Here is a 26,044-nt window from a genome sequence, read left to right on the forward strand (position 1 = left end):
GTTACTAGAAGCTGAAACGGAAATTCCTTTTTCTAAGTCATAATTCACCAGCTGTGGGGTAATCAAGGCAATAATAGAAACGGATACCGAACAAGCACGAAAACAAAACAACGCTGGGGCTGAAGAAAGCGCGCAAGTGCAGCAGAGAAACACGGCCTCTCCCGAAAGCCTCCCAAGACAAAGCCGGCTCCCAGCACGCACCGCGGCCGGGACTACAGATCCCAGCGTGCAAGGCGACACTGACTCCCAGCTGGACTACGGTTCCCGACATGCTCTCTGACAGCTGGCCGGCCTCCCCAGCGTACGGGGGTCTCGGGTCTCCGCAGAAGTTGGGGGGTGTGTCTCCGCCACCTGAGCTTCCTCTCCCAATCTAAGGGTCAGACACCATCGCCCACTAGTACATTACGAAGGTTATGATTGTTTTCGAATCATTCTTCGTTGCCCGTTTTATTAGGACAGCAAAGAGCCTCTAGCTAGGGCGGGTGGGGGCGTAGGCGGGTCAGCCTGGCCAGCTTGAGCCAATAGCGCAGGAGTGGCTTTCTGGCTGCCATGGCAACGCCGGCCGTCCCCAGAGGGACCAGCCACTCATTGGGTAGAATCTTTCGAGAAGGCTCGAGAAGAAGGAAGCGGAAGTAGCACGTGGAGGGGCCGGTGGAGGCGCCGGTGAGTAAATGCCGCAGATTCTGGAAAGTTCCGATCAGTGTGATACATAAGGCTGAGGCTCTAGGACCTCCCCTTCTGGGTCGGTAGTTCAGCTGCGCGCCGGTGAGCGAGCGGCGGAAAATCCGGGCCGGCAGCCCGAGCTGTGGAGCGACTCGCGGACACCAAGCGCCACCTTCTTCCGTGGCTACTGCTCTGCGGACCACCACTGTCCCCGGGAAGCCGGAGGCGCCAGACCGGCAGACTGTCCGTGTGTCCGTCCGTCCGCGTGACAGGAGCGAACCCCACGGGAGCCGAGCGCGGCCGGGGCAGGAAGCGGCGGCCAGGAGGACGCAGACCCAGACTCAGACCGAGCCGAGGAGGAGGCGGACCGAGAGCCGGCCATGTCGGTGGTGGGGCTGGACGTAGGCTCGCAGAGCTGCTACATCGCGGTGGCCCGGGCCGGGGGCATCGAGACCATCGCCAACGAGTTCAGCGATCGGTGCACCCCGTAAGTGGGAGCTTGGTGGTGGGGGAAGCCGGCGGGGGCTGGGGATCCTGGGGAACCCGGGCTTGCGGCTGGCCGCGGAACGTCGGGGGCGAACGGAGCGCGGTGTGGGGAGCGGTGCGCCCCTCCGTGGGGATCGGGATGCGAGCTGCCTGGCCGCCGGGTAGGGGAGGGCGCCTGCAGCCGCGTATCGGAGAGGGGGTGTCTCTGGGATTCCGGGGGGCCAAGGGAAGCCTGAGAGTCGAGTCTCCCCGGGGTGGTCACTTCGGGCGGGCTTCCTCCTGGGAGCCGGTCTGGGGCCAAGCCGGAGACTTGGCTCCCTTTTCTTGGCGAGAAGCCTCTGACAGCTCCTTCCGCGGCCGCCCCCGTTTTCCCACCCGGCTTCTCGGAGCTGGCTGAGCCGCCCCCAGCTCGTCCCCCTCTTTCCGAGCCTGTCTTTTGCGCACCGCAGAGCTGGGGCTGCCGAGCCTTTTCTTCCGCATTGTGAATCTCGAAATGAGCTGGAAGGTTCCAGAGCCTGTATGCTGCTTCTTGTGCTGTGAGCCCAGTGGATTGTTGTTAGCGACCACAGACTCACTGCTATGATAGATGAGTGTATCTTCTTACTCACTCTTGGATCATTCGTGAAAGATGTAAAGGGCCTTTTTGCTCGTTTTATGAAAGCCATTATAGAGGAATCGTGTTCTAGTTTTTTTTTTTTAATTTGCACAGCTTAAATAAGGAGAGAAAATAAAAATTGCACACTTGTACGCTAGAACTGGATGTTGTCACTGAATTAAACGGTATATTCTACAGCGGCATGGGGTGGGCAAAGGGTAACGTTTTAAAAAGCAACTTCTTTTGGAGAGGATCTTGATTTCTGAATATAATGTATAAGGAATGAAGCATTGAGCCCAGAGTGAAATGACTGGGCTTCTATCAATATTTAAGTGCAGATGAACATTTATAAAAGTGAATGGAAATGAGAAAATACCCAAACAGTGACAGTGTCGGTACCATTGGGAAGACTTATTCCCTAAGCATCTCATGCATCAACCTTTTTATAAATCTACAGCCTTTTCTTTAGCTGTGCCAACGTCTCTGATTGAGGTATAGTAAGGAAAAAGACAGAATCTCAGGTTTTCATGCCTAGGTGCAGTTTATATCTTTGTTCTCTTTCGTACAATAAAAGGAAGAAAAGCTGTTGTAGGAAAAAATTGTATTTGTGGTTATAGAGATCACTGTGAAACTAAAGATGACAGGTGTGTCTCTCAAAAAATACAAGCGGAGGACAGTATTGGAGTGTAATATTTTATATAATAGATGTTAGACTCAACTGCGTTGGCTACTGTTAATTTGTTTGGTGTAATTAATTTTATTCTCCCCTTGGAAAATGAGTAAAATTCGTCCAGCAACTGTATGTTTACTTTGAGTTGGGAGTGACTGTTTTCGGAAGGTATTTTAAAGGTCCAGCCTTTGCTCCAACAGTTCTCTGGCTTTTCAGAGGCTATTTAGCACCTGCTCAGATAATTTAGGTCTGAGATGTCTCTATTATAGCAAATTTGAATTTGATTTGGCTTAGTATTTAATGCCCTCAGTGTATTCCCATTTTGCTCATATCGCGCTTACTTTTTTTCTGCCTTCTAATCTAAAACCTAATTCACGTCCATCCTTCTGACAAGACTCTTGTGCTTGTCTCTGCTCTGTGCTGCCATTCTGTTCCCACTGCTCTGAAGGCTGTTTCACAGTTACAAGTCACTTCATCTCTTAAAAGCTGACTCAAAATGTAACTGATTATTCAGTCATTTTGCTCAGCATTTATACTTGGTTCTGTTGTGATACTTGCTCTGTATCATTTTTACTTGACTTGCTCAAGTAGAGTCTTTGTATAGGACCCTCTTTTGTGCTTTTAAACTCTGGAAGCATCATTTAGGCCCACTTGTTTCTCGTTATATAAAAATTTTCTAAAGAGTCAAATGTGTCTATTAGAACAGCAATAGATAGTATAGTGATGTTCAGATTTCTGTGAAGTTGATAACTGCCAAGTAGGTACACCCTATTTTTGTCAGTGGTGTCTAGGACCAAGTTAATAATACACTTTAACTGTTCAAAACATTTTCAGAGTTAATGTCCACTTCGTAATGATTGGAGCCTGGAGAATTATGCTGGTACTTGTGCTCTTGGAAAATGTCCTCTGAGCCTTGAGCATTCTGGAGTGGGAGCTGGGGTTGGAGTAGTGGGTGTATGTCTGCCACCTAGATAGGATTCTCAGAGTAGCAGTTAAGTTGGGCCCTCTTAGAGTAACTGACCAAAGCTTTAGACTCCAAAATTGTGCTAAATTGTGTCCCCCTTGCCTAAGAATGGAAATCTGTAATGGAATTTTCCTCTTGTCAGTTAAAAAAAATCCAAATTTATGCTTCTTTACGTTTGTGAAACATGGATTTTTTCATCTTTTCTAGATCAGTCATATCATTTGGATCAAAAAACAGAACAATTGGAGTTGCAGCCAAAAATCAGGTATGTTCTTTAAGAGGATTCTGATCATTTTTAGAAGAAGAAGTTTTAAAAGTAAAATCCCAGAAACATACAGGAATATGAAACACCCCAGCCTCTCTGTCTTGCGTTGCGAGCTGTAAGGCAGGCATTTCTTAGGAGCCCCTGCATGTGCATTCAGCCACTCAGTCGTGTCCTGCTCTTTGCAGCCCCGTCAGCTGTAGCCCGCCAGGCTTCGGTGTCTGTGGAATTCTCCAAGCAAGAATGCTGGAGTGGGTTGCCATTTCCTACTCCACTTATGAACCCTTACCTCCTTATTTTCCTTTTCTCTTCTTTTTGTTTTATTGAATAAGATATACTTTAACTTTCTAATCTTCCATCCTTAGTTTTTAATGTGTATCCTATTTTCTAAGACATTTGATTTTTTTAAATGAGATACATGAAATTCTTTCATGTGAAGTTTCTCATGATACTCATTTAAGAGTTAAAGATTCCTTTTATAGAAGGAACTTACTTCTAAGAAGTTCTGTCGTTTAAAAGCGTTTTCAAGTTACTTAGTAATTAAGGAGAACTTGTTGTCTAGGCCTGTGGTGTCCTATAGAGTAGCCATTAAGTACGGTTCTTGAGCACTTGAGATGTGCCTAATCTGGATTAAAATGTAAAGTATGAAATACATGTGATTTTGAAGGCTTAAAATGAAATAAAAAAGAAAACCATCTCCTCAGTTTTCTACAATGAGTACATGTTGAAATGACAGTATTTTAGATATATTAGGCTAAATAAGTTTTTGGAATTTTACTTATTAAGAGGACTTGACAATTTACCTATGTGGCTCCCATTTAGGGCTCACATTATAACTTGAATTTTGGGGCTTGGGGAGAAAAAATAAATACGAAATATGAAAATCTAAAAAAGGGACTGAAAGCAGTCCTACATATGTAAATGTACCAAAGTAAACATACTCTGTATACCTTAAACTTACACATTAGATTTACATGATTAAAAAAAATAAGGTTGAAAAAATTCTTTTAAATGCAAAAAATAGTATTGCTACAAAGGAAACGAACCTCTATAAAACGCTGAAAATTCTGTGTCATGGCTAGTTGGAAGAGAGGAACGAAAGAAAAGACAAAGCAGGGAAGAGAAATGGGCATGCTGCTCAGAGTGACCTACTCAGAAGGGAGAGCCTGGTGAGGCGACGGCCTCCCTGACTGGCCGTAGAGAAGCCTCACGTCCCAGACCCGAGAGCCACTGCGGTGTTGTTGTTACACAAGGAGAATCCACTGAGGCTTCGATCAAGCCTGTAGAGGACTAGACATCTGTCGTCTCAGTTCCAGAATCACAAGGAATGTTAGTACATAGAAAATGTTTGAAATAGTCCGTGTTATTTGAAAACTAGTGTTGCCAAGCTGTATTCTTCCCCTTTATAAGAAGTAGATCAGAGAGAGAAGTAAACAGTGAACTGTTTTGCTGTTTTCAAACTAGTCACTTTAGAAATCTTAGTTTTTCATCTTTTATTGTAATTATTTTTGTGATTTTAAATAAGGTTCCCACTGCTAACATGTTTGAGTGAAGTATGCTATCAAGTGTGACTTTTGTATATCCAGAGCCTAATCATCAAAAACATCTGCAAGCAGTTGAAAGCATTTCCTCATATGGAAACTGTTTGAATCATCCTTACTTTTTCAGAGTCCAGAGTGCTCAGCCTTACATCATGGACCACTGGCCTATCCTTACCTTTTCTACTTTTTGGTATAGATTATTGATATTCCATGCTATTGATAAGAAAAGTAGCAATCCATACATTTTGTGGCTCAGAATAACTTATCCTGGCCACTTGGCGACTTAATAGAGTATAACAGTTAACTCCTTTTTAGAAAAATGTGATTGGATTATAGGGCTTTCTAACTACCCTTTTTCAGTTATTCGTTAGGTATAAAACAAGTTCAGTGGGAGAAAAGGAATGAAATAAAGTGATACATAGAGTTCTTGGGCTTGTCCAGAGTTTTAGTTGAGAGGTTCATTACCTTTGAGTTCATCTTGCAGATTTGGAAGCCTGTGTGTGTATTCCTCACACTGCTTCCCTCCTGGCATTTCTGTAGGAAAAGGAGAGAAAATAAAGTGTATTCATTGATGGAGAAATTCAGGGCGCTTGGGGAGTTACTTATATCCTGGTGATTTGAGTTGAACAAGTGACTTACTTTTTAATTGCTGTAACTAGTGATAGATGTTGAAATTAGAATTTAATTTTTTTTTTTTTCCAGCAAATCACTCATGCAAACAATACAGTGTCTAATTTTAAGAGGTTTCATGGCCGAGCATTCAATGACCCCTTCATTCACAAGGAGAAGGAAAACTTAAGTTATGATCTGGTTCCGATGAAAAATGGTGGAGTTGGAATAAAGGTAATTTAATTGAACAATGTTAGATTCCTTACTAAGAAACTGTTCAGTTCATCTACAGAGAAAAGTACATAATTCTTAACAAGTATTTAACTTGGTTTCTGTAATTGGACAAGGTGGTCTTTTATTTTTTATCTAGTTTCTCTTAAACTATGGGTCTATGTTTAAATCATCCTTGAAGAATTACTTGGATGGTATATGCTGCGATAAAACTTAGTTTGTGTTCTTACAACGTCTTGGCAATTAGAAAAATTCAGAATTTCTGGTGTCTAAAGAAGTCTAGATTGTGTTGTTATATCAAAAGCAGTCTGTTCCACTGCAGCTCGTTTGCAGTTGTTTGGAGAGCTCTAGTGTAATACAAGCAGAAACCTTTTTTTAAACTACAGAGGCATTCCTGTCTTATGATCTACACAAAAGCATATTTGTCTCCGTGATTCATCTCTTCAGTGAGATTGGAACTTCACTGCTGTCTATAGGCTTGGTCTAGTACTTTGAGTAGGGGGAAATATGCCCCAGCTTCGTTTCTCCTCTTCATCTGGGAAAGAATCTTTCTTTATCCTTCTGCTTTGCTTTCCTATCCCCTTTTCTCTTTCCTTTTCCCTTTCCTTTTAAACAGCCAAAACAATAAAGGTTTTCTGGAAGAGAATATGTAATGATGTTTGGAAGTTAATATTAGTAGCATGTAGCTTTAAGGACTGCAGTAATGAGAGCATTTTCTTTCCTCAACACAGGTGATGTACATGGATGAAGAACATCTGTTCAGTGTGGAGCAGATCACAGCCATGCTGTTGACTAAGTTAAAAGAAACTGCTGAAAACAACCTCAAGAAGCCAGTAACAGATTGTGTTATTTCAGTAAGTAGAATTCAGCAAGGCAATGTGTTCTATTTTAATTTGGCTTCTTCATGTTACTTTTTAGTATTAAATGTGTGAAAGCTGTTCTACTACCAGAGATCAGAATTCTGCTGGACTGTGTCACTGCAGTGTTTAGCAGCATTGCAGAGTAGGTTTGAATGCTATCTTTAGCCAGAAGTTGCAAAAGTTTTTGCGTGGCGGTGCATATCAAAATCTCCTGTTGGGCTTTTTGAAAATATAGACTGGCTGATCAAATTGGGGGATGTTCTAAAGTTAGTTACTGTGTTGAGAGACAATTGTATACATCCACGAGAGAGTTCACCCACACATGAGAACCAGTGAGTGAGTTCTTGGTGAGTAGTAGTTTAAATGGGGCTTCCCCGGCAGTCCGGTGGTTGGGGTTTCACCCTCCGGTGCAGGGGTTGCAGGTTCGGTGAGCTAAGATCCCACATGCCCAAAGGCCAGAAAGCCAAAACCTAAAACAGAAGCAGTATTGTAACAGTCAATAAAGACTTGAAAAATGGTCTACATCACTCAAAAAAGATTTCATTCCTTAAATGTTTTTGAACTGCTGGCAAAATTTTATCATGTCTTCCAATATATTATATACTTCGCAAATGGTGATATGCCTGATGGTTACTAAAGATGTCCAATAAATGGAAAAATTATGGGGGTGGTGTACTCTGAAAAGAGAACTTATCGTTTGACCTGAGTCAGTAACTTACTTATTCCTCTGGGTTAGAATTTTCATGTGGTGAAAATCAGAAGTTTATTATGGTAAAGATTAAATGACTTTAAGGTTCTTATATCCTTAAATTACTAGGATTCTAAATCTGTATTCTCCAGTATGGTAGCCAGTGGCCACACATGGCTTCTGAGCACTTGAAGTGGATCTAGTCAAAACCGAGATGTTCTTTATGCATAAAATACACACCAGGTTTTGAAGAGTTAATGTAAAATAAAGAATATGATATATGTTGAATATGTTGGGTTTAAATAGAATATTTTATTAAAATCAAAAATAAATAAAAATGGTCCACATGAAAAATACCTTTAAAAAAAAAAGTAACAACCAGTAGTGACAGGACCTAGGTTTTTAGCATTGGCAAACTCACTACTTTCAATGGACAGTTGATAATTATGTTATTCAGGAGGATTTGCAGTGGACAGGAGCCATCTTTTATTGGCAGGGTGACTTGCCCAGACCCGTCAGGAGCCTTTATGGTGATGCACCTTGGGATATGAGAGAATCCTGAGATAAGAGAGGCAGAAAGGCTGAAGTTTCTCTTGTAAGACAGAAAGTGTTCTACTAAAGGAATATCTTGGAGAAATGCTGTTAAAGAGGGGCTTCCCAGGTGGCACTAGTGGTAAAGAACCCGCCAGCTAATGCAGGATATGTGAGAGACGTGGGTTCAATCCCTGGATCTGGAAGATCCCCTGGAGGAGGGCATTGCAACCCACTCCAGTATTCTTGCCTGGAGAGTCCCATGGACGGAGGAGCCTGGGGGGCTACAGTCCACAGTGTCACACACAGTCGGACACGACTGAAGTGACTTATCACAAAGTTAAAGTTTTAAGTCAGTGGTCATTCCTCCTCCCCCACTTCCCTTTAAATAACCTCATATGGAAAACTGCAGAAAGAAGGGTTCTGATTGGAAAGGTGAGCAGAGACCCACCTTTGCTCTCGGTGCTCTTTCGGAAGCATTTATAGATACTTAGGGAGGAAATGTGGAAGCTCCTGTACCAAGTTTTCTCTTAGGTACTTTCCAGTTAAGTGATTATATGAATGTATTATTAGATGCTCTTCTGGAAGAATGTGCTAGTTAAAATGGTGTCCTAGAAAGTGATCAAAAGAGTTCATCTAGGAAGAAGACAGAACCGTTAGAAACTGTCCCTTGAGCTGTTTTTTGTTCTCTCTTAGAAAAATCAACAGGCTTTGACAAAAAAAAGTTTCATTTTTGTAATCTTAACAGGTCTGCTGAATTAAAAGGTACCCCATCTACTAATGCTTAAACCCAACGAATAGCAAACCAAAGAGCAGTGGCTAGAATTAACTTTGTATTATCTTTAAATTCCTGTAGTCTTTATAGTGTAATTACATTTGATGATGACTTAGCAGAATAATTTCCAAATGTCAGTAGAAATAAGACCACTTTAGAAGTAGTATTTTTTCCACTTAAATGTAAAACTTTGTTAGATTTAAAGAACTGGTAATATATCTTATGAATATCTTGATTAGTTTTTATTTCAGGTTAAAGTTTGGTTATAATAAACCTGATAAGATTTTAGGGCAATATTTTCAAAAGTAGTTACTGTTTCTTAACCCAGAAACTTAATCTAAAGTCCTTTTTTGGTTTCATGACATGACTAGGCACCTGTTTAGCTGGACTGTTGTGAATTGATCACTGGTAGTTGTGAGGGATTTGTATGTATTTTGGTTTTCTAGGAAAGTTAAAATTTTTTCCCTTCTTGTTTGCAGGTCCCTTCTTTCTTCACAGATGCTGAGAGGCGATCTGTCTTAGATGCTGCACAGATTGTTGGCTTAAACTGTTTAAGACTCATGAATGACATGACAGCTGGTGAGAAAAAAACTTTTTGTGTAAAAGTTAACATACTATTGAAACTAATGTTAAGACACACGTGGTCCTGTTATCAAACACTTCCATGTAGAAATACCACCTGTTAAAAAACTTAGATTTGAAAGCAAAAGTTCTAGTCTTTCAGATGCTTGTTTTAATGAGAAGTTGGAACTTTGTCAAATGGATGAATCTGTTTTCATTAGGAAACCCTTGTGTATATTTTTTAATCTTTTGAATTAGTTGTGTTGGGTTTAGTTTTTTTATTTCCTTTTATTGTTTTTATAGTTGAGAAACAAGTTTTCCCACAACCTCATTATGGGGTTTTAGAACTACCTCGACTATTGATTTAGCGGAAAATTTTTTTCCCCTCATGTGTTTCCGAATCGTTGGTAGTTGGGAGTCGGTCATTCCTCTTATGTCAGATGTTGACTTAAGATGTGCCGTTTGCTAGGCACTTTGCTAGGAATGAGTCGATGGGGAGCAAAGTACTCAGTAGCACTTGTGTCAGTTTATTGTGATTAAGGATGGACTCAAGTCAGTTACACCGTAGTGTATTCAAGCAAAGCAAATAAGACTTTGTTTAGCATATTTTTAATAGATAATTTAAGGATTCTTAAAGTATTGATAAAGGTGTGTTCTTGAGTATACACAGGGGTTTCAAAATTCAGAAAAAACGAACCGTAGATTGTTTAAGGTAGATCAGTTATTTGCCTTGAATCCAGTTGGTAGGAACTGTAGTTGCTGTAGTTATATATTAAATTCTTAAATTTTTTTGGATAAGCCGTCTCCTAGCAGGTTGTGATTCAAATGTAAGTATTGTGTAATGAGTCTGATACTGTCTGTGTGGTTTCGTGTGGTTTACATGCCATTGTTTTTGCATTACGTATGTCTTCTCTGTCACATGTGTTCGTATATTTAAAAGTGATGGAACATTGTTCTAAAATCAGAAAGGGATGAAGTATGAAGTCAGATATAAAAGAAATGTGTTCACCTTTAATTGGTTGAAGTATAGTCAGGTTCCCTGCATGTGTAATTATATTGGTAACTATGAAATTACTGAAAGAATGTGAACCAAAGTGTTGAAACATACTAATTTCTTTTTAGTTGCTTTGAATTATGGAATTTATAAACAGGATCTCCCAAGCCTGGATGAGAAACCTCGAATAGTGGTTTTTGTTGATATGGGGCATTCAGCTTTTCAAGTCTCTGCCTGTGCCTTTAACAAGGGAAAATTGAAGGTAAGGTCATAAATTGGAACTAAGTGACCCAGATATTAATGTGTGACAATTGTTGTTACTTTAATCTACTGAGCTTCCTGGTTAATGAAGAGTTTGAGATAAAGCTATTAACAGAGAGTTGTTCCTAAGGTTGATCTCCATAAAGACAATGCAGTTGTCTTAACATACTCTTAATTGTTCTTGCTTAGGAAAGAAAAACTTTCTGAGATTATCTTCTATGTAATCATTAGAATTAAAAATATCATAGAGATGTAGCATTTCATTTGGATTTTATAGTGACACACATCGTAATTGACTTGGGTTTCATGTAGTTTAAACAGAAATTTTGAGCCTATTCTTTGATTGTTTGAGTTAGCAACATTTAGGATTCTGGTTACAAATATGATTGAAAATAACCAGATTATTTGTTGTTTTAACTAAATTAGGTACTGGGAACAGCTTTTGATCCTTTCTTGGGAGGAAAAAACTTTGATGCAAAGTTAGTGGAACATTTTTGTGCAGAATTTAAAACTAAGTACAAGTTGGATGCAAAATCCAAAATTCGAGCACTCCTTCGTCTGTATCAGGAGTGTGAAAAATTGAAAAAGCTGATGAGCTCTAACAGTACAGACCTACCACTGAACATCGAGTGCTTCATGAATGACAAAGACGTTTCGGGAAAGATGAACAGGTGTGTCTCAAATTCTGACAGATTAAATAGAAGGAACTTCTTGCTGAAACTGTAGTCTGGGTGTCAGTTCTAACTGTGGTCTTCTGAGTCTTGGCCCACATTTCAAGATTGTACTACCTGAAAGGCTGTCAGCATCACTAGAACTAGCATTGCTTCTGCAAAGAGGGTTTTTAAGATTTGTGCTAAGTGTCCTCATAGTGAAGTCTTTTTCGTATTATTTCTGGGCCAGTGATTGAAAAATGTTTTCATAAAATATTTCACAGAAATATTTTGAAGTGAATGGAAATATTCAAAGTAATGAAAATGGGATCACATAAAACATTAAGGACTAAAAATGGAAATCTTAATATAAAAGTGATTTCTTCTGTAGTTACTAATATTCTTTTCATTCTGCCTTCTGCATCTGGATTTTGTATATTTTTAAGGAAAAAAGTTATGAATTATGGTATGGCTAAACCTGGCCCATGTGGAATTCAGGGTGTCTGAGAAGAAGAAAGTTTGTTGGGTTGATAAGAATTATGTAAAAAGTAGGGCAGGATATTGGCCTTAAGATCAATTTTCTTAACATTTTCCTCTTAACTGCCAAGGGCACAATTTGAAGAGCTCTGTGCTGACTTACTGCAGAAGATAGAAGTTCCCCTTTATTTGCTGATGGAACAAACTCAGCTCAAAGTAGAAGATGTGAGTGCTGTCGAGATAGTTGGAGGCACTACACGAATTCCAGCTGTGAAAGAAAAAATCGCCAAATTCTTTGGAAAAGATGTTAGCACGACGCTCAATGCAGATGAAGCGGTGGCCAGAGGGTGTGCACTGCAGGTACTGTCTTCGCATCTTCTCTGGGAGTCATTCCTCAAACCACTTCTGCTTTATCTCATCCTGACAGAGTCCTGTGCCCAGTCAGACACCACCAGGGAGTTACTTTTCAATAAATCAATAAGGCTGTGGGGACACAAGGATCTTCCAGTATTGGAAGATTTATTGTATTATTTATCTTTTTATCTAGTGAGTGCCCCTATTATTTATCTTTATATCTAGTGTTTAGATGATAAATACTTTATGCTTAAGATATATATATATATACACACTGTAAGCAGTTTTGAATTTGAACCTACCCATCCTGTTTGAATTGATCTTTATGTTAAAAGCTGAGTGAAATTTTTCATGTGCTCATGATAGTCTTTTTTTCTTTTTCTTTTTCTAAGTGTGCAATCCTTTCCCCAGCATTTAAAGTTAGAGAATTTTCTGTCACTGATGCAGTTCCTTTCCCAATATCTCTGGTCTGGAGCCACGATTCAGAAGATGCTGAGGGGTATGTAGGAGAAAATAACGTTCAGATACTTGATTTTAATATATAAAAGAAAATGAACATATTATGACATTCAGGGTAGAGTGTTTGATTAACTGAGATCTTTTCGCAATCAAACTTACCAAAATACTTCTCTCATTTGGGGTTATAAATGGTGAGATGGGGTTGATAAAGCTTTTAGATTGTGTTTGTTCTGTTTGTGTAGCACAGTGAGCCTGAACCCTTGAAGTACTGAGTACCTTTGCTTTCCTCTTAGTGTCCATGAAGTGTTCAGTAGAAACCATGCTGCTCCTTTCTCTAAAGTTCTCACATTCTTAAGAAGTGGGCCTTTTGAGCTGGAAGCTTTCTATTCTGATCCTCAAGGAGTTCCATATCCAGAAGCAAAAATAGGTAAGCAATTAATTGTATTTATTCTTTTGAAGATTTAGTGTACCAACTTAAACACTCTGCTCTTAGCAGTGTTGAGTGGAACGCAATGAAAACGTGAAGTGGAACATGATTGAAAATGTGAGGATGGTTTCAATTTGGAATAATGAAGATGGGGAGGTCTCTTCTTTAATTGATGACTAAACTGGCCCTAACTCCAATACTTTGGCCACCTCATGCGAAGAGTTGACTCATTGGAAAAGACCCTAATGCTGGGAAGGATTGAGGGCAGGAGGAGAAGGGGACGACAGAGGACGAGATGGTTGGATGGCATCACCAAGTCGATGGACATGGGTTTGGGTAGACTCCGGGAGTTGGTGATGGACAGGGAGGCCTGGTGTGCTGCGATTCATGGGGTCACAAAGAGTCAGACACGACTGAGCGACTGAACTGAACTGAAACTGGCCTAAAGAGATGAAATGACTTGTGTGTGTGTGTAGGAACACTTGAGTATATTTCCTTTTCTGATACAGTCTGTACTTGAAGATTATCACCTAGTTTTAGTGTTAACCTTTGCTCTGGGTGAAATGTTACTTGCAGAACATTACTTCAGTTTAAAACGTGGCTTGGAAACCATTGAAACTGTCTCCGAAAGGTACCTTTGTATTGTAGTCTTTTTTAAAAGTACATTTTTTGGGTACATTTTTCTTTGAGAAGTTTGACACTGTCCATCTATTTTGCCCCAAAGTAACACTGAAAATCTGTGGGAGACCTACAGGCATCTTCTTGTATCTCTTTTCCCGAATAAAATAGGCTAGTATTGCTAGATCTTGTCAGGACTCGCCTTTGCCCAACACCATTTCATAGTGGACTTGTTGGAAGGAGTCTGACCTAGCCAGTTGTGTTTTCTTTCTTAATTCTTAAAACTGAAAATGTTCTGACACGGGAGGGTTTTATATTTTAAAATAATTTTTTCTTGTATTTGTTGATAGATAGTTTAAGTAATCATTGAATATAGACTAGACTAAAATTTTGACAGGCTGGATTGTAGTCCCCATTGAACGGAGGATAAAATCTAAGCTCTTTAGCCTGACATTAGATCTCTTATTTTGTCACCAAAACTGAAAAACCTGTACAGACTTACAGAGCCATCTTACATATCTCTCCTGTGAGTCTTCTTGGATACCCTTTGGTTAATGCTGTTTCTTTAACTGGATCTTATGACAGTTACTTCCTGAACCTAGTGATTTGATAATTAATGAAGGTCTACTCCAACCTTCATTAATTATCCTCAGCGATCAGTGCAAAGAAATAGAGGAAAACAACAGACTGGGAAAGACTAGAGATCTCTTCAAGAAAATTAGAGATACCAAAGGAACATTTCATGCAAAGATGGGCTCGATAAAGGACAGAAATGGTATGGACCTAACAGAAGCAGAAGATATTAAGAGGAGGTGGCAAGAATACACAGAAGAACTGTACAAAAAAGATCTTCATGACCCAGATAATCACGATGGTGTGATCACTCACCTAGAGCCAGACATCCTGGAATGTGAAGTCAAGTGGGCCTTAGAAAGCATCACTACAAACAAAGCTAGTGGAGGTGATGGAATTCCAGCTGAGCTATTTCAAATCCTCAAAGGTGATGCTGTGAAAGTGCTGCACTCGATATGCCAGCAAATTTGGAAAACTCAGCAGTGGCCACAGGACTGGAAGAGGTCAGTCTTCGTTCCAATCCCAAAGAAAGGCAATGCCAAAGAATGCTCAAACTACCGCACCATTGCACTCATCTCACATGCTAGTAAAGTAATGCTCAAAATTCTCCAAGCCAGACTTCAGCAATACGTGAACCGTGAACTTCCAGATGTTCAAGCTGGTTTTAGAAAAGGCAGAGGAACCAGAGATCAAATTGCCAATATCCTGCTGGATCATTGAAAAAGCAAGAGAGTTCCAGAAAAACATCTATTTCTGCTTTATTGACTATGCCAAAGCCTTTGTGTGGATCACAATAAACTGTGGAAAATTCTGAAAGAGATGGGAATACCAGACCATCTGACCTGTCTCTTGAGAAACCTGTGTGCAGGTCAGGAAGCAACAGTTAGAACTGGACATGGAACAACAGACTGGTTCCAAATAGGAAAAGGAGTCCGTCAAGGCTGTATATTGTCACCCTGCTTATTTAACTTATATGCAGAGTACATCATGAGAAATGCTGGGCTGGAAGAAACACAAGCTTGAATCAAGATTGCCGGGAGAAATATCAATAACCTCAGATACGCGGATGACACCACCCTTATGGCAGAAAGTGAAGAACTAAAGAGCCTCTTGATGAAGGTGAAAGAGGAGAGTGAAAACGTTGGCTTAAAGCTCAGCGTTCAGAAAACTAAGATCATGGCATCTGGTCCCATCACTTCATGGGAAATAGATGGGGAAACAGTGGAAACAGTGTCAGACTTTATTTTTGGGGGCTCCAAAATCACTGCTGATGGTGACTGCAGCCATGAAATTAAAAGATGCTTACTCCTTGGAAGGAAGGTTATGGCGAACCTAGATAGCATATTTAAAAGCAGAGACATTACTTTGCCAACAAAAGTCCGTCTGGTCAAGGCTATGGTTTTTCCAGTGGTCATATAAGGATGTGAGAGTTGGACGGTGAAGAAAGCTGAGCGCCGAAGAATTGATGCTTTTGAACTGTGGTGTTGGAGAAGACTCTTGAGAGTCCCTTGGACTGCAAGGAGATCCAATCAATCCATCCTAAAAGAGATCAATCCTGGGTGTTCATTGGAAGGTCTGATGTTGAAGCTGAAACTCCAATACTTTGGGCACCTCATGCGAAGGGTTGACTCATTGGAAAAGACCCTAATGCTGGGTAGTATTGGGGGCAGGAGGAGAAGGGGACGACAGAGGATGAGATGGTTGGATGGCATCACCGACTCGATGGACATGGGTTTGGGTAGACTCCGGGAGTTGGTGATGGACAGAGAGGCCTGGCGTGCTGCAATTCATGAGGTCTCAAAGAGTCGGACACGACTGAGCGACTGAACTGAACTGAACTGAACTCCAACCTATTTCACTGACCTAGTAAATAAATCTAACTTTCTGTGTGTTTGTGTAAACAGGACTTTAAATACAAGACTATTAAATCCCATGTAGTGCTTTGCACATAATAAGTTCAAAACACTTAGTTTTTTTTCAGTGGTATTTGTAGTAACAACACTATTATTGGTAGAGGTGATAACTAACATGTAGCACTTGGTTCCATAGTAAGTGCTCGCTTTAAACCCTTATGAACTCAAACTGCAGAAGCATAGATAAAGTAACTTATAGCCATCACAGGGCCAGGATTCAAGCCCAGGGAGTCTGGGTCAGAGTCACCACTCTTGATTTCTACTCAGTCATGCTCTGGAACTGCTCTGTAGTGCATCATAATTTTAGGCTTTGATAACAGGTTTTTAGCTCACCTCTCCTATTTGAAACATAAGAAAATGTTTAGATCAGTCAGAAAACAATATACCCTACCCTGAAGTTCCTACAGAATCAGAATGAGGCAAGCACTTGGTATCATTTGCCGTATACTTGGGATTTTCAGGTTGAGGTTGTGCTCACCTGTAAAGTGGGGTAGGAGGAGGTGAGGATGGCTGGTCTGTGTCTCACACAGTGTCTGTGTCAGAAGTATTAAATAGAAAGTCACGAGAGTGCCCTTGCCTTTGAAGGTTTTATGGCGTCTTAAGACTAATCCCAAGTATTGTAAGTATACTGTGTACTTATGAGTCTATTTTGAAAGGTTATGTTTCTGGTATACACTAAAGGGCTTAAGTCTAACTCGGTAGAGAAAATAGAAGTTTGGAATCGCAATCTTTCTTAGCCTTTGTCTGCGTGATAGATTTAGATTTGGTTCTGAAATTGTCGATTTGTTTTTGCTGTAGGCCGCTTCATTGTTCAGAATGTTTCGGCACAAAAGGATGGAGAAAAATCTCGAGTGAAAGTCAAAGTGCGAGTCAACACCCATGGCATTTTCACCATCTCTACCGCGTCTATGGTGGAGAAGGTCCCAACTGAGGAGAATGAAGTGTCTTCTCTCGAAGCCGACATGGACTGTCAGAATCAGAGGCCACCAGAAAACCCAGACTCCGAGGTAAGTTTGTAGGTAAGCCTTTGAGATTGAATATATAGTTGACTTAATTCTAAGCCCGAAGAGATGGGTAGGAAAAGGTTCAAGTGTATTTTTCTTCATGATAATTAAAATTTTCATTAATGATGACAATAGCAATTACTAGATGATGGTAATGTACAGCCTGGAGTTTGGTGAACTGTGATTAAATTCTGTGTAGCTTTATTTGAACCAGCATGTGACAGTTTGATTCAGAGTGGGCAAAGTTTCTTGGCATTATATTTTTTAAGACATAGGCCACATATTGAGAAGTCAAATGCCAACTGATGATTAAGAAATAAAAGACTAAAAAACTGTTCATTGAAATATATACCAGATATTAAAACTTTTTTGTTTGTTTTGTTTTTTAATCATATGGAAAAAATCAGTTTTGGTATTTTATACTTTGCTTGTATTTACATGGTTTTCTGGGTTGTGGGAGGAAGGAAGTGAAGTATCCGACTAGAGTTTAGAAAGTTGTTAATTGTTCATGATGTTAATTGAGACTTCTGTTAGCCTAAGTGCTAGTTTTACATGGTCAACCAAAGAATTCTGAGAAACTTTACAATAGATGAGCTCTTATAGTTCACTTCTAGACAGTAACCAGAAATAGCTTAAATGAAGAGGTAGGTAGGCGGTTACAGTGTTTCAGTTCCCATGAGCGAGTGTGACATCCCGGTGGTCAGAGAACTGTTATCACTGTGATCACTCCTAGAACATTTAAGGAACAGGAGCATCTGAGCTTTAGCTTTGTTCTCATCAGGAAAAACTTCAGTGTAATGAATTAAATGACCAGTGCCACATACCAGTGCTTTCTCATCTGGTTACAGACACCATTATTCTAATGCCTGTTGTATCCAATTTCTTAGTACCTTTTAGATGTGTATACACCAGGAATGCCTTGCTTTTGGTACTTTAGTGTCTGCCTCAGGATCTTGAGGCTCTGGAAGAAAATTAATGAGAGACTTCAGTCGTTAAAGTTAGAATGTTTCAGGCTTCTCCCTAAGATGGGATAAGATCATAACAAGCTCTGATTTACTGGCGATTGAGGCATCTACTAACATGTAGCATTTGTTCTTTTCCTGGGATTTTTTTGAGGTGTAGACTGTTGGGTCACGAAAAGAGAGCGGAGACAGAGAGGGTCTTGCGTCTCTCTAAACCGGAGTGATGAGCCCACGGATGATGGATTGTTGGCTATTTTATGTACCTCCTCAGTCCATTGACCTGCAGATACGTTGAGATGTGGTGATGGCCGCTGGTGAAGTTAGGTTTTGGGAGCTTATTTCTGGGAGAGAGGCCTGGAATAAACCTACTTGCTTTTGAGAATTAATATCTGCGCAGTGCCAGGGGGGAGCTTCTTGAAGGAGAGTTCTTGTCATCACATCAGTCAAAATGCCTACTACTTGTGTTATTTAACTATTATGTTAACTGTTATCATCCAAAGAATTTCTTACAGGTTTACAGTATCTAAGAAGTTCTCAAGTACTTGTTCGCTCTGCTTTCATCCGGTGTCTTTCCCCCCCACCTACTAAGACTTCAGAAACCGAGTGTGCTGTCTTTGGTGCCCTATAACCTTTTCAATTTATACAAGTGCACCTGCTTTCTACATCCTTTGTGCCTGGGCTTTCATTTCAGAAAAATATCCAGCAAGACAACAATGAAGCTGGAACACAGCCCCAGGTACAAACTGATGGTCATCAAACCTCACAGTCTCCCCCTTCACCTGAACTTACCTCAGAAGAAAACAAAATCCCAGATGCTGACAAAGTGAGTGACTCTTCTAGTTCATTCCATTAGACAATGTTGCAACATGTGATCATTAATGATATCATTCAATCTGCAGTTTCAAGAGCAAGCACCAAGTTACCTTATTCTATATAGGATTTTTTTTTTCTCCTGTTAATTTTCTATGTGTTTCAGCTGAAACCAGTGAGAGGTACTCCAGCTGAATTATCCTACTTTTTGGACCTGAAAGCTTCTCTTGAATAACTGCCACTCCAGGCAACCAGGGGCGAATGCATAGCTTTTGTTGTCTTCTCTAGTGCTAGAGGTGCCTGCAAATGCCAGCATCCAAAAGAGACACATTTCAATGCTGTGTGATGAGTTTTCACTCGAAGTCATCCGATGATAAATACATGGGCTATAGGAGTCTAGTAAACTTTTTTTCTCCTCTCAAATTGCCTGCCAAATTTATATAAATTAATTACAACGATCTGGTAATAAGTTTACATTGTTATTTCCAGATCTGTGCTTTGCAGAACTTCGTTCTTTGTGCAGGTTGCATGTAAATTATTCTTTCATTAGAAGTTTGGTTTTCTCTCATTCTGAGGATAGAATTCTTTACCCTCAGATAAATTACCGAATGGTCCATTGGGGTACAAATACACGTTACTCTTAGTAAAAGTACCTGGTTTTAAGCTCCTATCCCCTGACTGATCCTTTTGGGGGTCCTGATTCTGATTTCTGAAAGAAGCTGCTGCCTCCTCTTGAAGAGTTGGGTGTGGATGGTCTGGCAGCGATGGCTCCTTAACTTCTGTGTTTCTCCCCTTCACCTAGTGCTGAGCATTGACTGGCTCCTGCCAGTGGTCTCCATACCTGTCAGAACACGACCCTGGGTAGCATCTCATGTTCCTAGCTATAAGTGGGACCACTAGTGCCATACCCTTTGGGACGTTATCACAGACCCCCTTGGAGTGTCCCTTGTCCATGCCATGTTGGATGCCATTTTGTGATACGTTGGTTTTGTCAGCAGTTGGTTTAATGTTGTACTGCTAGTCTTATCCCAGCTTAACCTCCATACCTGCGGCTGTCATCCATTTGATTCCCGATATCTGTTACACTCCTGTGTTTTTGCCAGGTGTAGGTGTCACTTTTCTTTCTTGTGCTTCGTGACCCCCAGAGCATGCACAGTATCTTGTGGGGGTGGGGGCGGGGGAGTTCTCATGCCCACTGGAGGGGAGAAGACAGGGATGCGGCAGGCGGGCTGACAGGATCCTCCTAGTGACCCAGCTCTCAGCACCTCACAGACAAGTGATCTCTCAGGAACGCAGAAACAGAAGCCTGGAAAACACGCCTGAAAAACAGTCTCTGTCCTTGTGATTGTCAAGCCATTGAGCCTCTTTCAAGTCCCAGTTTCTCTTATAGAGAGCCTGGAGTTTCAGCATCCTTCACGACTCCCCCGGGTGACCCAGTGTCGGTGCCCGTTGTGCCCCGTGGGCTCGTCTGTTGCTGTTTTACCATCGCAGCCAGTCAGGGTGCATGTTCAGGGCCCCTTGGTTTCGTCCATCTGTTCTACAGCTGAGTTTGCTAAAGTTGAGCTCTTTGTCATTTGTGTCTAGAAGAACCTGCAGAAATGAAAATGCTAAGAACGTCTTGGAAAATTAAAGGCCATAGGAGATACTTACTTCTTTAGCCCTGTATTTACGTATTTTGGAAAAACTTAACAGTAAACGTAGCATTTGCTACATCATTCCATTTACTGTTCTAAGACTGTAAACATTTTTTTGACTTGCAGAGTTGCTTATGAGAAAGTGGTACAACTCAAAGGCAGATAGTGGAAATGAGATGGATGTATATGTGTGTGTGTATAATGTCCAAATTCAGGGAATTTTAAAAGGCATTCATCCGTGTACTGATAATTGTAACTGGAATATAGGCACTCAAATATATATTACAGGAATAGAGTTGATCCTAACATGCTTAGCAGCTGGTCAGAGTCTTATCTGTGGTTACTATTAGATTATAGACTATAATTTAAAGAAGTGGTAATTTAATAGTAATTCTGACTTTTCCAAGTCACAAACATCGCTTAAAGGGATTAGAAAGTTAAGGACCTGTGAAGAAAAGCTTTAGCCAGAGAGATTAAATTTGAGATGAAAAATGTTCTGGTGAATTCTTGAAGGGGGAAGTACGGCAGGTGTAAGTGTAATTGCAGCCTTGATTTAAAATGGGTGGGTGGGAGTTAGATGATTTTACACATTCTTCCAGCTTTATGATTTTAGGGATTTCACTTTTGCCTGAGTCCTCAGTAAGTATGATAGGGATATTTCTGTTATTCAAGGACTATTTAAGAATTTTTCTTTTTTTTTTTTTAACTCCTCTTCCCAAGGCTAATGAGAAGAAAGTTGACCAACCTCCAGAAGCTAAAAAACCCAAAATAAAGGTGGTGAATGTTGAGCTGCCTATTGAAGCCAACTTGGTCTGGCAGTTAGGGAAAGACCTTCTGAACATGTATATTGAAACAGAGGTAATTACTTCACTTAAATATTTTTATTTTGGAATGTATTTATTTGTTTAGCCCTGTTAGGTAAATGGCTTTAATTCTTAACATTTCATAAGTTTCATACAACTTTTAGGGGCAGAATGAAGCCAAAAACTAATGGTTTTTAGTTAAATATTTTTAGCAAGTTTTTTTTTTCCTAATATTTTTGCAGCTTTATTAAAGAAATCTATACCATAGATCATTCTGCTTGGTGTAAAATTGATTGCCCAAGTTCTTGTGAAGCAATTAAGTGCTGATATCTTCTAGCACAGAGCACAATACCATTGGTATCTCTGGCCACACTAAAATATTTCTGTTAAAATACACTGTGCTTCTCTGTAGTTTGGATAGGTGAAATGATTGAGACTCTGTTTTCCTTTACTGAGATGGGACCATTGTGTTTAGAAATTTAATAATAAATCCCTATTTCGGTCTGATAGATGGTACGTTTGTTTGTGCATGCTAAGTAGCTTCAGTTGTGTCTGACTCTTTGCAACCCCATGGACTGTAGCCCACCAGGCTCCTCTGTCTATGGGATTCTCCAGGCAAGAATACTGGAGTGGGTTGCCACTTCCTGTGCCAGGGGACCATCCTGACCCAGGGATCGAACCAGGGATCGAACCTGCATCACTTGGATCTCCTGCATTGGCAGGTGGATTCTTTACCACTAGTGCCACCTGGGAAGCCCTATACAATTTACTATATAATGTTAAAGAAAAAAAACAAAACACCCCATTCTGTGTATTTAGAAGATGAAGAACTTTGTAGGAATTGTTGGAAGAATCTTAAATGAGGTATAAATTAGAACTGTTAAAACTGATTTGGGTGGACGGGGAGTGTATAATTGTTGACTTTGTTAACTCCAGAATCTAAATAGTTAAAATTCATTCGCACTTAGCAGAGGACTGGAATTAACCTTTTCTGTTTCTGGACAGGGTAAGATGATAATGCAGGATAAGTTGGAAAAGGAGAGAAACGACGCCAAGAATGCGGTGGAGGAGTATGTGTACGAGTTCAGGGACAAGCTGTGTGGACCGTACGAAAAGTTTATATGCGAACAGGTGTGTTTAGGGCTGTGTTTTTATTCAGATAATCTCACTTTGAAGTGCTTAATACCAAATTTGACATTTAAAACCTCTACTAGATTGTGTAACTTGAGCTTTTTGAAAACAGACAACTTGAAATAGAAATCATATAAACAGAGTCATGGAGAGAGGCTAACTAGCAGTGTGCAGTTTTATACTAGATTATCCTAGTGAGTTTACTCTTTACCATTGAAGAAAGAACTGTCAGCACTTTTATTCAGTGTGCAACATCACGGTTATTGGGGGGGGTAGAAGCTTAAATAGAAAATCCTTGCTTTCAAAGACCTCAGAGCCTTGATTGCTCTGTCACTGCTTTATCCATAAGACTTGTTCATCCAGTCATTCCAGAGTTTGTCAGGGACCATAAATCCCAGAGCAGAAGCGTGCCTATGGAAGATGGGCCTTGGAGAAAAATTGGGCTAGTTACAGAAATCCAGAGTGGATTTGTATAACTGTACTCAACCTAAAGCTAGAGTATAACCGCATACTTTCTGAGTTGATTAGGAGTGACGGTTGTGTGCAGTGATTGAACTATCAACTTGGCTAGGTTCCCTTTTAGTATTTGGTGGTTGTGAAAGGGAGTAGGAAGTTACTAATCAAGGCCTAATTGTTTCGGAGAGTAGGAAGAAAATTGCTCTTCTATGATGACATTTTAGTGTACAAATTGTCCAAAATTGAACTTCTGAAATTTAAATCCATAAGAGCAATTTACCACAAATTTTCAAACATGCTTATGTGAAGAGAGACTAGCCTAAGACTAACTCCCTCCCCTGTGTAAAAGACTGTCTGGAGCAAGTTGTGGCATGTTTTTGCACCTTGATGTTTTTTAGTGAAGAGAATCCAGGTAATCAGGTTTGCCATCCTGGAAATAAGATAAACTTGATACTGAACGCTTCTGAGGATGACTATTTTGTCATGAAAGCTTTTAAAGTAAGGTAGCCACTAATACTGATTTTCATGTTCTGTTTGTAGGATCATCAAAAATTTTTGAGGCTGCTCACAGAGACTGAGAACTGGCTTTATGAAGAAGGGGAGGACCAGGCTAAGCAGGCGTATGTTGACAAGCTGGAAGAATTAATGGTAGGCCCTTCTGTCCCCTGGAAAGTGGTACTTGGGTTTCAGACTGTAGACTTCTAAAATATAATCACTGTGAATACTAATTTATGACATTCGGTTTTAGAAAATCGGCACTCCAATTAAAGTTCGGTTTCAAGAAGCTGAAGAAAGGCCGAAAATATTTGAAGAACTAGGACAGAGGCTGCAGCACTATGCCAGGATAGCAGCTGACTTTAGAAATAATGTAAGTCTCTGTACACAGTGAGGACATGAACCCTGGATTTACAAGCTAGTGGTTAAGTGGAGGAGTCTTCATTGTGAACAAATGGTCTTAAGTCAGAAATTAGGTTTTGGTGTGTGAGACGAGAAGTTATTGATAGATTTGAACTTCATGGAAAATTGGGTCCAATTAGATGTTAGTTACTGTTAAATACTTGATTCTACAGAATGGCCATGTGTTTCCATTTAGGATGAGAAATACAACCATATTGATGAGTCTGAAATGAAAAAGGTTGAGAAGTCTGTTAATGAAGTGATGGAGTGGATGAATAATGTCATGAATGCTCAGGCTAAAAAGAGTCTTGATCAAGATCCCGTTGTACGTGCTCAGGAAATTAGAGCAAAAATAAAGGTGAGTGTCACTGTCTAGTGTTTACTGCTGTGGTTTCTTAGGGATTCCAGCTGCAATGATTTGAACCTTGAAAACAGCCATTTTTCCTTAAATCTTTTTACCTCATCCCAAGACCAGATTTCTTATTAATAGTTCATTATTGATATTACAGAATGTGGGAAGGCCTTGTAAGTTTCGTCCAATTTCTATTTCTTCATTTATTCATTTAGTTCAACAGATATATTTGTTGAGCTTCTACCATGTACCCAGCTATTGTTCTAGGAGTTAAACTGTCAGTGTACAAGGAAAGTCCCTACTCCTGTGGAGGTCACCTGCCAGTGACCTCCACAGTAAAGACAGTAAGCAAGTATGGAAGGGTATCAGGTTGTGTTAAATGCCAAGGCGAAAATAGTCAAAAGGGACTAGGACACTTGGCGATGGGGAGAGTCCCAGGTTGGTATTTTATCAGAGAACGTCTTGCTGAGTTCATGAGGCTTGAAGGAAGTTGGTAAGAAAATCAAGGAAGGTGCTCTGTCTGGAAGAATACTTAAACACAGACAAGGTTAACTTGAGCCTTTGAGGTCATGGGCTATAAGCTTGAATTCCAGCTCTTTGCTCACTACTTTTTCTGTTCTTAAGGTTAAGTTAAGGTTAAGGACTCCTCTGTAGGAGAAGATAACCTTTTAATAATTGCTATGAGGAGTAAATGGGTTAATAATAAACTGAATAGTTAGTAAGTCCCTGACACATTGTAGAAGAATATTTACATATCTAGATCAGGCTTCAAGCTATAGTTTTAGGCAAATGTATTGAGCAAGTAGAATTCTTTGAGATATGTATGACTGGAGTTGGTTGAAAAATACTGGTTTAAGTATGTAGGCAAGTAATTGAAAACATATTGGAGTTAGTCTGATTATTAGTTTTGTTTTCCTTTCTTAGGAGTTGAATAACACTTGTGAACCTGTTGTAACACAACCCAAACCAAAAATCGAATCACCCAAACTGGAAAGAACTCCAAATGGCCCGAGTACTGATAAAAAGGAAGAGGACTTAGACGGCAAAAACAATTTCAGTGCTGAACCTCCACATCAGAATGGAGAATGTTACCCTAACGAGAAGAGTTCCATTAATATGGACTTGGACTAGATGACATGAAACTGATTTCGTCCTTCAATTAATAAAATATTTTTGCCATAGTATGTGATTCTACATGACATACTGAGACTATTTATATTTTCTTTTTTAAGGATGTTTAGAAATTTTGTGTATTATATGGAAAAAGAAGAAGCTTAAGTCTGTAGTCTTTATGATCCTAAAAGGGAAAATTGCCTTGGTAACTTTCAGATTCCTGTGGAATTGTGAATTCATACTAAGCTTCTGTGCAGTATTACCATTTGCATCACTGAGGATGAAATTGACTTTTGTCTTTGGAGAAAATAAAGTGTACTGCTTGTTCAAGAGGGCTGTGATTAAACTCTTTAAGCATTTGTTCCTGCCAAGGTAGTTTTCTTGCATTTTGCTCTCCATTGCAGCATGTGTGTGGGTGTGGATGTTTATAAACAAGACTAAATCTGATTTCATAAGGGCTTTCTAAAATTAATTCTGTCCAATAGAATATGACTTTTGCTTTGTTATTAATTATATTAAAAATCCATTGACTAAAAGCAAAAGCTAGTGAAATGTGTTAGCAGCATGCAGAACAAAATCTTTAAAATATATCTCTCGTTATACAGTGCATTGTCATGTGAAGGTGTACCATGGAAGAAACATTGATTCTGTTTGTAACTGATATTGTGAAGCCTCTTATGAGCTTTAAAATAAAGTTCATCTTAAGGTGTCATTTCTAAA

The 26,044-nt window shown here is 40.0% G+C and overlaps 1 protein-coding gene across 4 annotated transcripts; it reads left to right on the forward strand.

The window, feature by feature from the left end:
* The first annotated feature begins 614 nt into the window (after positions 1-614).
* HSPH1 (heat shock protein family H (Hsp110) member 1) lies at positions 615-26,044 on the forward strand. Of its 4 annotated transcripts, none has more exons than XM_081549264.1 (18): positions 615-663; positions 3,586-3,643; positions 5,884-6,024; positions 6,753-6,875; positions 9,355-9,454; positions 10,559-10,692; positions 11,118-11,362; positions 11,950-12,178; positions 12,565-12,671; positions 12,925-13,058; positions 16,961-17,169; positions 18,820-18,951; positions 21,293-21,430; positions 22,381-22,506; positions 23,503-23,610; positions 23,711-23,830; positions 24,056-24,217; positions 25,136-26,044. In XM_081549264.1, the coding sequence occupies exons 3-18, from the start codon at positions 5,998-6,000 to the stop codon at positions 25,340-25,342; spliced, it is 2,301 nt and encodes a 766-aa protein (XP_081405390.1). In that variant the 5' UTR covers positions 615-663; positions 3,586-3,643; positions 5,884-5,997; the 3' UTR covers positions 25,343-26,044. The 4 variants fall into 4 exon arrangements, with proteins under 4 accessions (XP_081405390.1, XP_081405391.1, XP_081405388.1 ...); XM_081549262.1 differs by having other exon boundaries at positions 645-1,150; XM_081549263.1 differs by lacking the exon at positions 18,820-18,951 and having other exon boundaries at positions 645-1,150.

The sequence above is a fragment of the Giraffa tippelskirchi genome, chromosome 12 (genome assembly GCF_054371585.1).
Source record: "Giraffa tippelskirchi isolate mGirTip1 chromosome 12, T2T-mGirTip1v1.2.pri, whole genome shotgun sequence".
Classification (NCBI taxonomy): domain Eukaryota; kingdom Metazoa; phylum Chordata; class Mammalia; order Artiodactyla; family Giraffidae; genus Giraffa; species Giraffa tippelskirchi.

What these genes read in the sequence shown, in the direction of transcription:
- HSPH1 (XM_081549262.1), top strand. Translation starts at nt 1,044, where the DNA reads ATGTCGGTGGTGGGGCTGGACGTAGGCTCGCAGAGCTGCTACATCGCG. An exon ending in CATGAATGACATGACAGCTG is followed by an intron (nt 9,455 to 10,558) that starts GTGAGAAAAAAA and finishes ATTTCTTTTTAG; the next exon opens with TTGCTTTGAATTATGGAATT. An exon ending in CCAGAGGGTGTGCACTGCAG is followed by an intron (nt 12,179 to 12,564) that starts GTACTGTCTTCG and finishes TCTTTTTCTAAG; the next exon opens with TGTGCAATCCTTTCCCCAGC.